Genomic DNA, 14,546 nt, shown 5'->3' on the forward strand with positions numbered 1-14,546 from the left:
AGGTTTTAATATATTTATTTATTTTTTTATTTTAATGTTATAAAATAATGTATTTTCAGACTTTTGTCGATTGGTGCAGCAAAAATCCTTGTCAAAATGGTGGTTCTTGTGAACAGTCAGCCAACATATTCAAATGTAGATGTCCCAGTGATTGGACGGGAGATATTTGTGACATCAGACGAGTTCCATGTGCAAGGGCAGCTTATTTGAAAAGTGAGTTAACTATGAGACAATGTTTTGTACTTTTGTTGATATCTCTACGTAATAGTTAATTATCGATAATCACCTGCGAGTCTGTATGGTGAAGACTATTAACTATAAGCCTTATTAATGAGTATAAGTCGCTAGCCTGGAGGTCGGGTGTTCGATCCCTGCATTGGCCGAGAAAGGTCATCCAGATTTTCCGGCGTGGTTCCCCCTTGTCAGTGATGCAGGACGGAGGGCCTGACAAGGACAGCTGTCTAGTCCTTTGGATGAGTTGAAAAAACAAGGTCCCGTATATACATTGGAATGCACGTAAAAGACCCCTTGGCAGTTGGAATTCGATATAAGAGTAGGCAATTGAGCCGATGCCCGGGCAAAATTTCCCTCATAGCACACTGTATGGCGTATGCCCGTCTTCATTAGCCCAGCATAGGAGCAGAACAGTAGGACGTTAAACCCCATTTCATTTCATTTCAGTGAGTATTAGAATGTATCTATGACATGCATAAAAGTGATATATAATTTATTTTTGTATTTTAGATATTGAAGAATCTCAACTATGTCAACATAATGGTGTATGTAAAAATACGGGAAGTACGCACACATGTATTTGTCAGGAAGGCTACGAGGGAAGTTACTGTGAACAAGATATTGACGAATGTGCGTCTGCTCCATGTAAAAATGGAGCCACGTGTAAGGATTTAATCAATCGTTACAGTTGTCAGTGTAAGAAAGGTTTCCAAGGACCTAATTGTGAATATAATATCGACGACTGTGCCAATCAGCCATGTGCTAACAATGGAATTTGTCATGATCTTATCGATGATTTCAAATGTTCGTGTCCATTTGGTACTCTTGGATTTTTGTGTGAAATCAATGAAAACGATTGTTTTGAGAATGCCTGTTACCATGGTGGCACCTGTGTTGACAAGATTGGCCATTTTGAATGTAAATGTCCTCCAGGTTTTGTGGGTCCTCGATGTGCTGGAGATGTAAATGAATGCAGTTCGAACCCCTGTAATCCTCTCGGAACTCAGGACTGTGTACAACTTGATAATAATTATAGATGTCAATGTAAACCAGGCTGGAGTGGTGAGTTTATTTTGTCTACTTCAATATTTTTGATTAAGGATCAGAAAAAAGCCTTTCAAAAGAACTCATCTTGTTAAATTTATTGTCATAAATGGCTACAGAATTGTCTCAAAATAGTTATAAAAAAAAAAAAAAAAAACAACAAAAAAAAAAAACAAAACAAAGAAAAAGTTTTTGAATATTGTGATAAGCATATTGTAATATTTTATTATATTCTACAGGAAATCATTGTGAGAATCGCATCCAATGCGAAGAAAGTCCGTGCAAACATGGTGGTTCCTGTACCAACACGTTAAATGGTCCCAAATGTCAATGTCTACAGGTAAATTTACTTTCTGTATAAATAGTAAAGTTATTCCCTTTTTAAAATCATTAAGCAATATCAAAATGTTTTGGAATCAAAATAACAGACCTTATGATCTGAAGGGCATGTGTTAGATCACTCAGCCACGCATTCCCCTCCTCCCCCACCGGCTGCCAAAAGAAATATGAAAGAAGCAGCTTTGTTTTGTCTGCGATATCACCTCGGTGGAAGCGGACGTAAAATACAACTAACAAACAACAACAGTAGCTTTGTTCGCTGTATTATCTCTTTTCTTGAGTAGTGCCATGTGATCACCAAGTATTTTGCTAACATTGTTCTGCTCTTTGTGATTGTACTTCTGTGTAGGTCAACTGTTTGTGGCTTTTGTAGTCGACAAATGAATTATTATTTTTATATTTCAATGACCTATCATTTTCAGGGTTTTTCGGGTGATTATTGTGAGTTTCGTTCAGCTGATTGTGAAAGTTCACCGTGTAAAAATGGTGGTACCTGCCGTCCACAACAACAGGGTTATATCTGTTTATGTCCGGCTGGCGCTAGTGGAGTTACTTGTGAAATAGATTTTGCTGATGAATGTCAATCATCTCCATGTAAAAATGATGGAACTTGTCATGATAAAATAGGTAAAGGATTATAGATTTACAGGTTAATCTCATTAACATCGATCCTATTTCGTTTTGTTTTGTATAGTTCAAAATTTCATTTTATTTGTCTTCACTTAGTAGAATTTTGATAACTTCTTAAATATTCTGCTGTTTGATGTGGGGGATTAGCCAAGGTTTACCCTAACAATGCACTCAATTATGGGAAACACAAAAGTTAAATATAAATAGTTAACGTCATTCAGACAAAGTGACGCCTAATGACGCATAATTATAAAATGATCTCCCATACAATCTGATCTGATCTATATAGTGTGGAGGCATTGAAAATATGAAAAACGAATAATATTTGATATGGTAAAGGTGTTCTGGCGTTTATTCTTTCAATGATTTCTGATCCCCCAAGAACAATTATGTTTCTGTAAAAAAGCAATTCTAAAGTTGTATACTTTGTAATTAACCTATACTAATTTTATTTATATTCACAGGATATTATGAATGTTACTGTCCAAGATATTATACTGGTATACATTGTGAACAGTATGACCAGAATGCTGTCAGTGGTATCGGAAGACCGGTCACACAAAAACTACCAGGCACAGATGTCGATACACAACTCTGTCAACAGTATAATTGTCCTAGTAAAGCGAACAACGGAATATGTGATGTAAGTGTCCAATAGTCACAGAAGTATTATACAGTCTTTAAATAGCTCACAGCTATTCATGTGACTCAGTAGTTTCGAGTTCCAAAAGGTTAAATTGATATACTTGAAATGATTTTTCAAAATGAATTAAATTCTCTCAATAGCAATAGAGAATATAATTATGTGTTACTCCTAATTTGGTTCATCTAATAACTTGAAAATGTTGCAAACATTTAATTTATCCATTTGTTTGATTTTATAATTCTTCTAATAAGTATTTTGAAAAAGGCACTTCTGCAATTTTAATACTGAAAAATAAAATATTTTAAACCTCTTGTTTTTTTTACAGAGTGAATGTAACATGCATGCATGTGATTATGACCAATTGGAGTGTTCATATGGAACAAAGCCCTGGAAGAACTGTACTGCCATAAATAATGGTGTCTTTTGTTGGAAGGTCTTCAAAGATGGAATTTGCAATCCCCAGTGTAATAATCAAGAGTGTTTGTACGATGGTTTTGACTGTCAACAAGAGATGAAAGAATGTAACCCCATTTATGACACATACTGTAAGAAGTATTACGCTAACGGCCATTGTGATAAGGGTTGCGATACCAAAGAATGTGAATATGATGGTTTAGATTGTGACACTTCACCTCAGAAACTTGCTAAAGGTACTTTGGTCATCATAGTATTGGTGGAACCTGAAGTCTTCAAAAATACATCGAAGGAATTTCTACGAAAATTGGGCCATTTGTTGCGAGCTGTGGTGCGAGTGATGAATGATAAAAATGGCTCCCCTATGATTTATCCTTGGCAACAGACAACAGAAAATGATGGCCTGAGTAACATTGTTAGAGTAAAAAGATTTGCACAGTCTGTAATTGGATGGAATTCGGAGACTAATAGCCGCGATAAGAGAGCTTTATTATCAGGGTAAGGACATTTGAAACTCTGTTTCACAAAATGCTTATGAATTTTCCAAGATTCTTTGTGGCAGGAGGTTGGCAGGATTCTTTTCTTGTAGCATCGTTTTGTTGAATATGAAACAACAGGGCTTTAGACTTAAAAAAATTATTTTTTCATGTTGTATATAGAGATCTCGCTATGGGTCAAAAGAATATTCCTGAAAAATAGATTTAGGTCAACCATAATTCTTCATATATTTCATGAAAATATTTAGTAGCTATTCTGAAAACGATTAGAGGGGTGCTAAACATTTTTTTTCGTTTCTACAGTATAGTCTATAGACACCCAATGTTTATTAACAATAGCTGATATACGTTTATTTTCATCTGATTTCAGGACTAAAGTCTTTTTAGAGATTGATAATAGAGGTTGTTATAAATACCAAACAGATGAATGTTTTGACAATACTGATGCAGCCGCTCAGTTTGTGGCAGCTGCATTACAACGTAATGATGCCGATCTTGGCCTTCCGGTCGGCAAAATAGAAAGTAAGCATTATATGCGTACATCACTCCAAATATTCCTTGTTGCTAATTGATAGTCAATTATAGTAAATATTGTTTCAACCATAAAAAACAAAATTTGCTAGATCCTAAATCAACAACATACTGTACTAATAAACAGAAAAAGTAGTAAGACAAACACACAGACGTTGGTGAGACAAACACACAGACGTTGGTGAGACAAGCTCACAGACATTGTAAGCTATTAGATAACTATCAGATCAAGATAATTTCATTGAACAGCATTGTCAAAGCCATGCATTCATGGTTTATATATTAAATTGAATGTATTTTATTATAGGTTTAGGTGCTGGAACGGACCCTGCAACTGGGACACCTATGGCTTTTGTCTATATTGTTGTGGCCTGTGGTGCTATACTTTTAATAACATTGGCTATAATTATCGTCATATCACGAAAAAGGGAAAGAGCTATCACATGGTTTCCAGAGGGATTTTTTACTAAACGTGGATCTGACAAACCTGGTGTTAAAAACCGACGTGGTCCTGATGGTGAAGAGATGAAGTAAGTAAATGTTACATACTTTGTAAACTAATTGATATTTCGGAAATATTTGTCTCTTGTAAGAATGTAAACTTGAATTGTCAAGCATAAATCATTGGCTGTATGATTTGGTCCCAATTTATATTTGTATGAAGTTTCAGTTTTGATATTTTTCTGTTTCAGAGATGTACAAAAAGGTTCCCATCACTCTCAGTTAGACAAAATGGATGACAATGACAATAGAACCAATGAATGGGCTGAAGAAGAAGATGAACATCCTAAAGCCAAAAGACAAAGGGTAATTATATTGAGTATTTTCTAGTTGGATACTATAGGTTTGCTAGCCTTGACACCCGGAATTGTACCAAAAAAATGAGGTCCCATGTACACATTGGCATGCACGTTTAAGATCCCTTGGCAGTTGGAATTCGATATAAGAGTAGGCCTTAGAACTGCTGTCTGGGCTAAATTTCCCTCCTAGCGCACTGTATGGCATATGCCCGTATTCATTATCTCAGTTGTAGTAGGACGTTAAACCCCATTTAACTTACTAAATGGTTTATCAAGTTTGCTATTTTTATTGTGATGTTTATACTTCTGTTTTAGATGGAAGAACAAGATTCAAGTGATCAGTCATTGGTTAATTTTGAAATTCCGGACTCAAGACAATGGACGCAGAAACATCTCGAGGCAGCTAATGTCACAAATCCCTCCATTTTAACCTTGACCCCACCTCAAGGTGATGACCCCATTGATACAAAGGACGTCAATGCTAGAGGCCCAGGTAAGTTTTACTGCCGTTTACTTATATTGTTACCCAAAAAAATGTCTCTACTGTGGTCCCTTTACTGAAAATCCATCCTAAAAAAAACCCTAAAGTAACTTAAACTTATCAATGATGTTGTTTTATAGCCTATAAAATAATGTGTGTTATATTTTGTTTTTCTTCCAGGTGGATTTACTCCATTAATGTTGGCATCATTCCGTGGTGGAACAGGACAGGACACAAGCTATGATGATGAAAGTGGATCTGCTGAGGGTAACGAAGGTGAAGACAGATCAGCAGACGTCATAACAAACTTACTTGTACAGGGAGCATCCATTAACTCACAGACTGACAGAACAGGTAATATCATTGTTTTATATTTGAAGGGAAGAGTTACGAGACGATTTGTGAAAGGTGATTTAAAAGCTTTAGGAAAAAATATGGGCTTGCACAGATTAAAACATATCACAATATTGATTAAATGCAAGCAATTAATTCTATAATTAGTTGGTCAGAGATGGCTACATTTTAATTGTTAACACGATTATTGCAATTTGTAACTATTCACTAATTTTTTTTTTTTTTATTTTTTTTTTGCAGGAGAAACATCTTTACATCTAGCTGCTCGCTATGCTAGAGCTGATGCTGCTAAGGTTTTATTAGACGCTGGTGCTGATTGTAATGCTATAGACAGTACTGGACGAACACCACTGCATACTGCTGTAGCTGCTGATGCCCAGGGTGTTTTCCAAGTAAGTTCTTATTTGTGACTTCTGTTCTAGACCAATTATTCATTCCCCATTCGATGATTATTATTGTAATTATATATTTGTCAAGTGCTTCGAAATAATGTTGTGAATATAGTATAGTCCCTACTGAACAGAAGTAGGTGTACATCAGAAAAGGTAGAATAAAATGTTTAATGCATGAGTTTAAGTTTAAGGGTTCTGCCCTCTGTTTGCCCCCCCCCCCCCAATAATTTTAGAAAATAAAAAAAAGTATTTGTGATACGTTTCGGTAATCAGTATCTTCTACGGTGAATAAATCCCACATCCCCACTCAGTCATAAACTTGCATGTTGTAAAGCATTTCCGACAGTCTATTTTTAAAAATTTTCTTGGCGAGGTCCCCAATGGACTCGCTACTTTGGCGCTCACAAGGGGAATTTGTTGAGGTTCGCAAGTCTGTTTGTTTGACATTTTGTTCTCTAGTCGGGTAAACTAGTGATCAGGCGACGGACGGTATCTGGTCAGATCTATTTATCTCGACGATCGGTGCCTGACAGAATACTGTAAGACAGCATTTCCGGCAGTCTATTTTTCAAAATTTTCTGGGGGAGGACTCCCTACTTTGACACTCTTGAGTGGGCTTCGTTGTGATTCGCAAATCCGTTCGTTTGACACTTTACCTCATCGATCAGTGCCTGAAATACTGCCAGGCTAGAATTTCCGGCAACCTGTTTTTCAAAATTTTCTAGGGGAGGCCCCCTACCCCTAGTTAAAGCTTGTGCCTTTGCCCCCTTAACCTTGGACTTTGCCCCAGCTTTGCCCCTCCAATCACAGACGGCTGGCGCCTCCACTGCTTACATTAGGTTATAGTGTCATACGACCCACATGTCATGTATTCAACTCTCAAAGTCGGGTGTTTAGCAGGGACTATGTACTATCTTTATATTTATGATCCAATAATAATAGTCACACAGATCAACTGCTTTTGTCCAGTCTTTTAACTCTATTAATGTAGTGTTGTAGCTTATACTCAAATAATGTTGTATAGAACAGTCAATAATAATAATTTATGGTCTACAATGTTGAATTCTGAATTAAAAAAGGAGATATGTAAATATAAATCCACCTTTTTAGATTTATTTATTTATTTTATTTATACTTTCAGATTTTACTGAGAAATCGCTCTACCAATCTAAATGCTAGAATGCATGATGGTACGACACCATTAATATTAGCAGCTCGATTAGCTATTGAAGATATGGTTGATGATTTAATTAACGCTGATGCTGATATCAACGCTTTTGATAATAATGGTAAGTTCTGTAATAATTGACACAATTTACACACATAGAAAAATTATTCATATTATGGGAACAGAGGATTATACTGAAGATACTGTAATTTATGTGCATATCTATCATTATTCATATTATGGGAACAAAGAATTATACTGAGGATATTGTAATTAAAGTCCACATCTATCACGTGGTTGTAAACTTTTAATGTTCAGCTTGCTGACATAGAATCACCCCTCATTATAAGACTGCTATCAGTTACAGAGAATCACCCCTCATTACAAGACTGCTATCAGTTACAGAGAATCACCCCTCATTACAAAACTGCTATCAGTTACCTGATTTACAGAGAATCGCCCCTCATAACAAGACTGCTATCAGTTAAAGAGAATCGCCCCTCATTACAAGATTGTTATCAGTTACAGAGAATCACCCCTCATTACAATACTGCTATTAGTTACACAGAAAATCACCCCTCATTACAAGACTGCCATCAGTTATCTGATTTGGGCGGTTTACAATAATAAAGGATGTATAAGCCTTATTGAAAAAAAAATATAATTGTAAATTTTGATTGAAATATATGTACATCATTTAGGTAATGACTGTTAATTGATCTTGTATATTTTTAAGGTAAGACAGCGTTACATTGGGCAGCTGCTGTAAATAATGTAGAAGCTACCATATCTCTTCTACAACATAATGCTAACAGAGATGCACAGGACAATAAGGTGAGATAATTTTATACAACAATAATTCTCACAAAATATCTGCTGTGATGATAAAGGTCTATATGCGAAGTGAACTGCCCAAATGACTCTTTCTCAGCATTCTCTACCTAGTGCATGACACTCATTATTTAAGTTGAAAGCTCAATGTAATGAGTTTCTCAAATAAAAATAGTTACAACCATACTCTGCAATTCTAGTTACAGATAGTTTCGTCTTTAATTAATGACTGAAGAAGTTTGCTGTACATGAGAAAATTGAAATGAAATGGGGTTTGACATCCGACTGTTCTGCTCCAACTGGGCTAATGAAAACGGGCATACACCATATAGTGTGCTATGAGGGAAATTTTGCCTGGGCAGCGGCACTTTGGCCTACTCTTATATCGAATTCCAAATGCCAAGTGATCTTTTACGTGCATGCCAATGTATACTCAGGACCTCGGTTTTTTGTTGCATCCGAACGACTAGACAGCTGTCCTTGTCAGGCCCTCTGTCCTGCACCACTGACAAGGGGAAACCACATCGGAAAATCCTGAAGAATTTACTCGGCCACTGCAGGGATTGAACACCCGACCTCCAGTCTAGCGAGCCAGCCTCTTACCCATCTAGCCACGGTTTATAAACAGAACCATGTACCATACTATAGTAGCTACACTTCATAATCTGTAAACATATACTAGATAATAAATAAAATATAAAAAATCGTCAATGACAGGACTCAGTTTACTGTTTTTAAAAACATATTGTGTAAAGAATTATTATTTATCGTATTTTCTGTTTACTTTCAGGATGAAACACCCTTATTCCTGGCAGCAAGAGAGGGAAGTTTTGAAGCTGCTAAAGCTTTATTGGATCATTATGCAAACCGTGAAATCACGGATCATCTAGAGTGCTTGCCACGTGAAGTGGCCGAAGAACGACGTCATCATGACATTGTTCAATTATTGGATACATATAAAGTGAATAGTCCAGCGGGAATGCATCTTGCGAATGGCGGAGTGCCTTCACCGAATGATCTGCCTTTTATGTCACATATTCATATGAAGCAAAAACCCAAATCGCGTAAAAACAATAAAGGTGTTGCAAAGGATCATGGACCTAACTCTCCCATCAATGGGAAACCTAATAAATCCAAACCGCGCAAGAAAAAGACTGCTCAGACAGACAACAGTAATGTAGCAGGAATGATCGATCCTTCATCTTTGGGAGTTATTTCCCCTGTTACATCTTTAGAATCCCAGTCGCCACAGGGCTACGATTTGACACCACCGCGGTACGAGAACACCATGGTGGGAATGCAGCAAGCTAATTTACACGCACAACAAGTGAATGAAATGACTGCAATGGCAGAACATTATAAAAAGGGACAATATATTGAAAATAATGTGTTTCCGCATTGGTTGGATAATCAACATTATAATCAACAACATCAACAGCAGTCGATACCGCCCACTAGTACGACACCAACATCTCAATCGAGCGGCAGTCCGTTAAATCACGGCATACCATCCCCCATTAAACCTAAAAATCTTCCGACATCACCCACTCATATTCAGGCCATGCAGCAACACGCTCATCTCAATCAAAATCGTGTACAGCCGAACAACATGAATCTTTACCAGATGAACGGTGACAGCATTCCAATCACCCCCACCATATACACACATCAGAAGATGTCCAATCATCAGCAACAACAAATTCATCCATATAGCCTGGACCAATACCCAACCCCTCCCTCTCATCATAGTGACTCCACTCCCCAACATCCCATGTCCACTTTCCTTCCTGATCATTTCCCCACCCCCTCCCCCGACTCACCGGGGCAATGGTCCAGCTCTTCGCCACATTCAGCTCATTCTGATTGGTCAGAAGGAATTTCGAGTCCGGTACAACCAGTGACAACACATGGAAAACATTGTAAATGTAAGAGGTGTACGGACGCTGTTTATATCTAGACTAGATCAACCAGTGGATCGTTTTTTGTTATAAATAAATAAAAATATATATTTTTACCTGGTGCAAATGTGACACTATATTATTATAAATAGATAATTCAATATATTTTCATCTATGCCAAAATTTGGACAATAAGATGAAGAGACGTGCTGCATTTGATTTGATTGACAATGTGAAATATACGTGGACACAGGTGTGTGTTTAACAGAGAAATCCACATCTTTTGTGGAAAAATCATTTATAAAAAGGACAAATACTTTACTAAATGTTCATATTTTTTAAATTAACTGCAAACAGTTTGCAGATGGGTCCATTTGTTTTCACATAGTGTGCTTTAACATGTATTTTACCAAGGGTTATGTTTTTAGCTCTAAGCTGCCATAAATTAATCATTGCTTAATGTTTTCCACAATCCAGAATTTTACACAAACAAATTATTTTTAACAAAACAAAGAACCGATATTATCATTAAATACTCAGAATTAACAAGGGTCAAATTGAAGAACAAATTTTATTAAATGATCAAGTTGACGTTCAGATTTTTAAATGATCAAAATTGAGGTACACTTTTCTGAATCATCAGATTAGAAGTACAAAATTGGAAGTTCTAAATCATCAAATTGAATTACTGGTATGAAATTCTGATCAAATTGTAAATTTGAAGATAAAAGTATAATATTGATTTTGTACTTATAAGTTAAAATCAAATCAAAGCAAACAATTAAAATGGAACATGTTTTATATTGTTACAAATCTATTTTGTTGAATTTTTATTGACATCCAATTTTTAAAGCTGGATCAGTGGAATTTGAATTTTTAGATGTTTTTTGTGTACACACCTGTATATTAATATAGTATTTTAAACTCATAATGTACATTGACATTTGTATTTTTATACAAAATAGAAATATCCATAAGTGTGTTGATCATAACTTTTCATCAAATCATGTGTTTGTTTTAGTTTAATGTTCTTGTAAGGTCCAATTTCTTGTTTCCTATTATAGCCGTAATTCCAAGTAAAATAATGAAGAATCGGAGCATGAAACAATACATGTGCTAGCAGGTCTGTGGGGGTTTTAAAAGGGTTATGGTAAAACAAGGATTATGAATATTTTTTTTAAACAGAATGTCATGTATTTTTAAGCTTATTTAGTGACATTCAACTGTTTGTTGTATCTCTATGAAATATTCTGCATCAAGAAAGGAAAGGATACAGCTAAAAAATAAATGATCAGAAATGAAAAAAAGAACCCTTTTTAAGACTACATGTATATGTTTTCAAGAAAAAGAAACGGTATACGTTATTAGTTTTTCAGATTTGTTTCTTGGAATATATTTTTATTTCCTAATGCAGACTGTTTTATAGTTTGTTTAAAAAATATTTATTTTCTCTTCTCATACATGTTATGTTATTTCGATAAAGCTTATTTAGTTTAGTTTACAAATCGAACGCAACCCACCGAAAATTAATTTTATATTCTGTACTTTAATAATTAGACTGTATATAAAATTATATTAAAATCATTAAAAATCTATGTAAATGTCTCATAATTATATTTTATTTTAATAATTTTTTTCGCTTTTATATTTATTGCCTTGATATGTTTACCTAAATTTCAGCAGCTATTTTGAGCAATAATTAAAAGAAATGTTTTAAGTAAGATCTCGAAATTAAAATTTTATTAACAACCATTTGTAATAATCAAAAGCTTCTATTAACTTCCATTTTTCAATGGATATTTAATTAACTATTCTTATTATTTTAAAAATAAATGGCGTGGTATTAATCTAATGGTTATATTTTTTTGTATCTTTTTCTTGAAGAATTAAAATCAAAGTCCATTCCAAAATTTCGAGCAAGAAAAATAACAAAAGAAAATTATATTTTAAATGATGTTTATTGTGCATGTATCATCAATACTAAAAATATTTAATAGTTAAAAAGAAATTAATTAATAAATTTGATGATTAGTGAGAGAAAACTTTAAGCTGTTTCATGTTATATTATTTTTCTAGTCTCTTATTTTCGAGATTTGTACTAATTTAATTTAGGTCATTAGCTAACAATATTCTCCTTAATTATTATATATTTATGTAAATAATATTTTGTCAATCTCTTTAAATTTGGATTTATGTTTGTACTGTATATGCAGCAAAATAGTACGTTAAATATTTACATTGATATGAAACTCCCAAAACAAAGAATTTTCAAATAAATATTACATGTATAACCTTTGTATAAAAGTGTCATATCAAAATTTGTTCAACAAAAAATCAGGGTATTTCTTTTTTTCTCCTCCTACATTTTTTTAATGTTTAAATTTTTGTTCAAAAACTTTGTTTTGTATTTGAAACATTATGCATGTCACAATTTGGATTTTAAATTCTGATTTTGCATATCACAATTTGAATTTTGATTTTGTATGTACAATGTAAATTTTGAATTCTGATTTTGCATGGACTATGTGGAATTTGAAGTTTGCATGTCACAATTTGAATTTTTGAATTCTGAAATGTAATCAAAGTCAGTAAAAGAGTGCTAGCGTCAGTCACAATTTTTTTGGCTATATTACAATTGTTTATATATGTAAAAGATTACATTATTCATATTATTCTAAGTGTGTTAAATTTTATTATGTTTTTGTACATGACTTGTATTTGTTGCTCTAGTTACCTATATATATACTTTAGTTTATAGCAGTTATTAAATAATGTCATGGCAACCAGACTTTATGATGTCATGGCAACAAGTGTTTATTTCATGTCAATCACAATGTACATGTTTAATCTGAAAGAGTTTTAAGAATGGCATCAAACCTCCCTTATATTCACATGTTATTATATATATAATTCAACATCAAATAAATAATGTACAGACACTATATTATATCTTGTTTTATTTATGGAGTAGGGTCAGGTCACAGTTGCCTAAGTGGCTAACTAGAGAAAGTTCCTCAAGATTTTTTTAAGGCTGGACTGAGAAAGTTCCTCAAGATTTTTAAGCCTGGACTGCACTTGTCAATGGTGCAGGATTGATGGCCTGGAAAGGAAAAACGTCTAGTCATTCAGATTGGATAAAACATTGAAGTCTCATTTTTACCATTGATGACAGAACATTAAAGATCACCTGATAAATTGAAACAAGCGGTTGCCATGCAAGATATGCCCACATCTTGCAAGATGTGGATGGAAAACTGGGAAAATCGATAGGGCTCATATTCTATCTGCTAAAAACTGGAACCTCTTGAATTCAGAAGGTTGTGGGCAAAGGGAGTTAACTACGGAACAAGAGGTTGCATAACGCTGAATATCAACAGGGTTTGTCCACTCATGCACGATGCTTCACACCAAATTTGGGAGATCTGCTAACAAGCGGTTGCCATACAAGATACGCTCTCATTTTGCAACAGATGGACACACAATAGGGAAAATTAATAGGGCTGTTAAATTTTTTTTGTTAAAACTATAGCCTCTATTAAGTTCCCAAGGTTTTTGAAAAAGGGGGGGTAACTTCGGAATGGAATGTCACAGATTGCTGAATATTGATATGGTTCGTCCTATAGTAACCGTAATGCCACACATCGAGTTTGAAATAAATGTGTTAAAAATTGCAGCTTCTGTCATTTTCACAAGGTTTTCATCAATTAAACTCAGGTTGCTGAATACCGATAGAGTTCGTCCTCTGATGACCTCAATGCTACACATTAAACTTGAAATAAATCTGTTAAAAACTCTAGCTTCCATCACATTCATAGGGTTTAAGCAAAGAGGGGGAGGGTGGAATCTTTGCTAGGATTTTCCTATGTGATTTCCGTTTGTCAGTGGTGATGTACGGTGGACCTGGCAAGGAACAGTTTCTAGTCAACCTGATGATATGAAAAACCACAGCTTGGAAAAGTAGGACATTAAACCCCATTTCATTTGTGGGCATTTTGACCAAATCTGAATGAGAATACAAAATTAAACACATTTTTTAAAAAAAAGAAGTTTTAGGTTTAGGCAGTTTTAAAAGATAGATCCAGTGCACTAGTTTATAGCTACCGAGAGATTCTGTTGACTAGTATAAATGTATCCTTGTTTGTTTACTTTTTGACACCATTCGTCTTGTCTTAAACATACATTATGTAAGAGCTAAATCTGCCTATTGCAGGTCTTTCCTTAGACCTGAAATATTATCTAAATTATTAATTAGACATTAATTAATTAGCTCTCGATGTCATCACTAGC

The 14,546-nt window shown here is 34.6% G+C and overlaps 1 protein-coding gene across 4 annotated transcripts in view; it reads left to right on the forward strand.

Moving 5' to 3' along the window:
* Positions 1-13,201, forward strand: part of LOC126826681 (neurogenic locus Notch protein) — an 83,463-nt gene extending 70,262 nt beyond the window's left edge. For all 4 annotated transcript variants that reach the window (XM_050555679.2, XM_050555688.2, XM_050555696.2 and 1 more), the window contains 15 exons: positions 60-213; positions 745-1,296; positions 1,518-1,618; positions 2,040-2,244; positions 2,712-2,890; positions 3,219-3,805; positions 4,175-4,326; positions 4,643-4,865; positions 5,028-5,142; positions 5,451-5,628; positions 5,797-5,970; positions 6,211-6,362; positions 7,504-7,651; positions 8,267-8,364; positions 9,152-13,201. In XM_050555679.2, the coding sequence (XP_050411636.2) occupies positions 60-213; positions 745-1,296; positions 1,518-1,618; positions 2,040-2,244; positions 2,712-2,890; positions 3,219-3,805; positions 4,175-4,326; positions 4,643-4,865; positions 5,028-5,142; positions 5,451-5,628; positions 5,797-5,970; positions 6,211-6,362; positions 7,504-7,651; positions 8,267-8,364; positions 9,152-10,318 (4,185 nt within the window). In that variant the 3' untranslated portion in view covers positions 10,319-13,201. The remainder of the gene's footprint in view (positions 1-59; positions 214-744; positions 1,297-1,517; positions 1,619-2,039; positions 2,245-2,711; positions 2,891-3,218; positions 3,806-4,174; positions 4,327-4,642; positions 4,866-5,027; positions 5,143-5,450; positions 5,629-5,796; positions 5,971-6,210; positions 6,363-7,503; positions 7,652-8,266; positions 8,365-9,151) is intronic.
* Positions 13,202-14,546: the final 1,345 nt, after the last annotated feature.

Source organism: Patella vulgata, chromosome 1, assembly GCF_932274485.2.
Source record: "Patella vulgata chromosome 1, xgPatVulg1.2, whole genome shotgun sequence".
Taxonomy (NCBI): Eukaryota; Metazoa; Mollusca; class Gastropoda; family Patellidae; genus Patella; species Patella vulgata.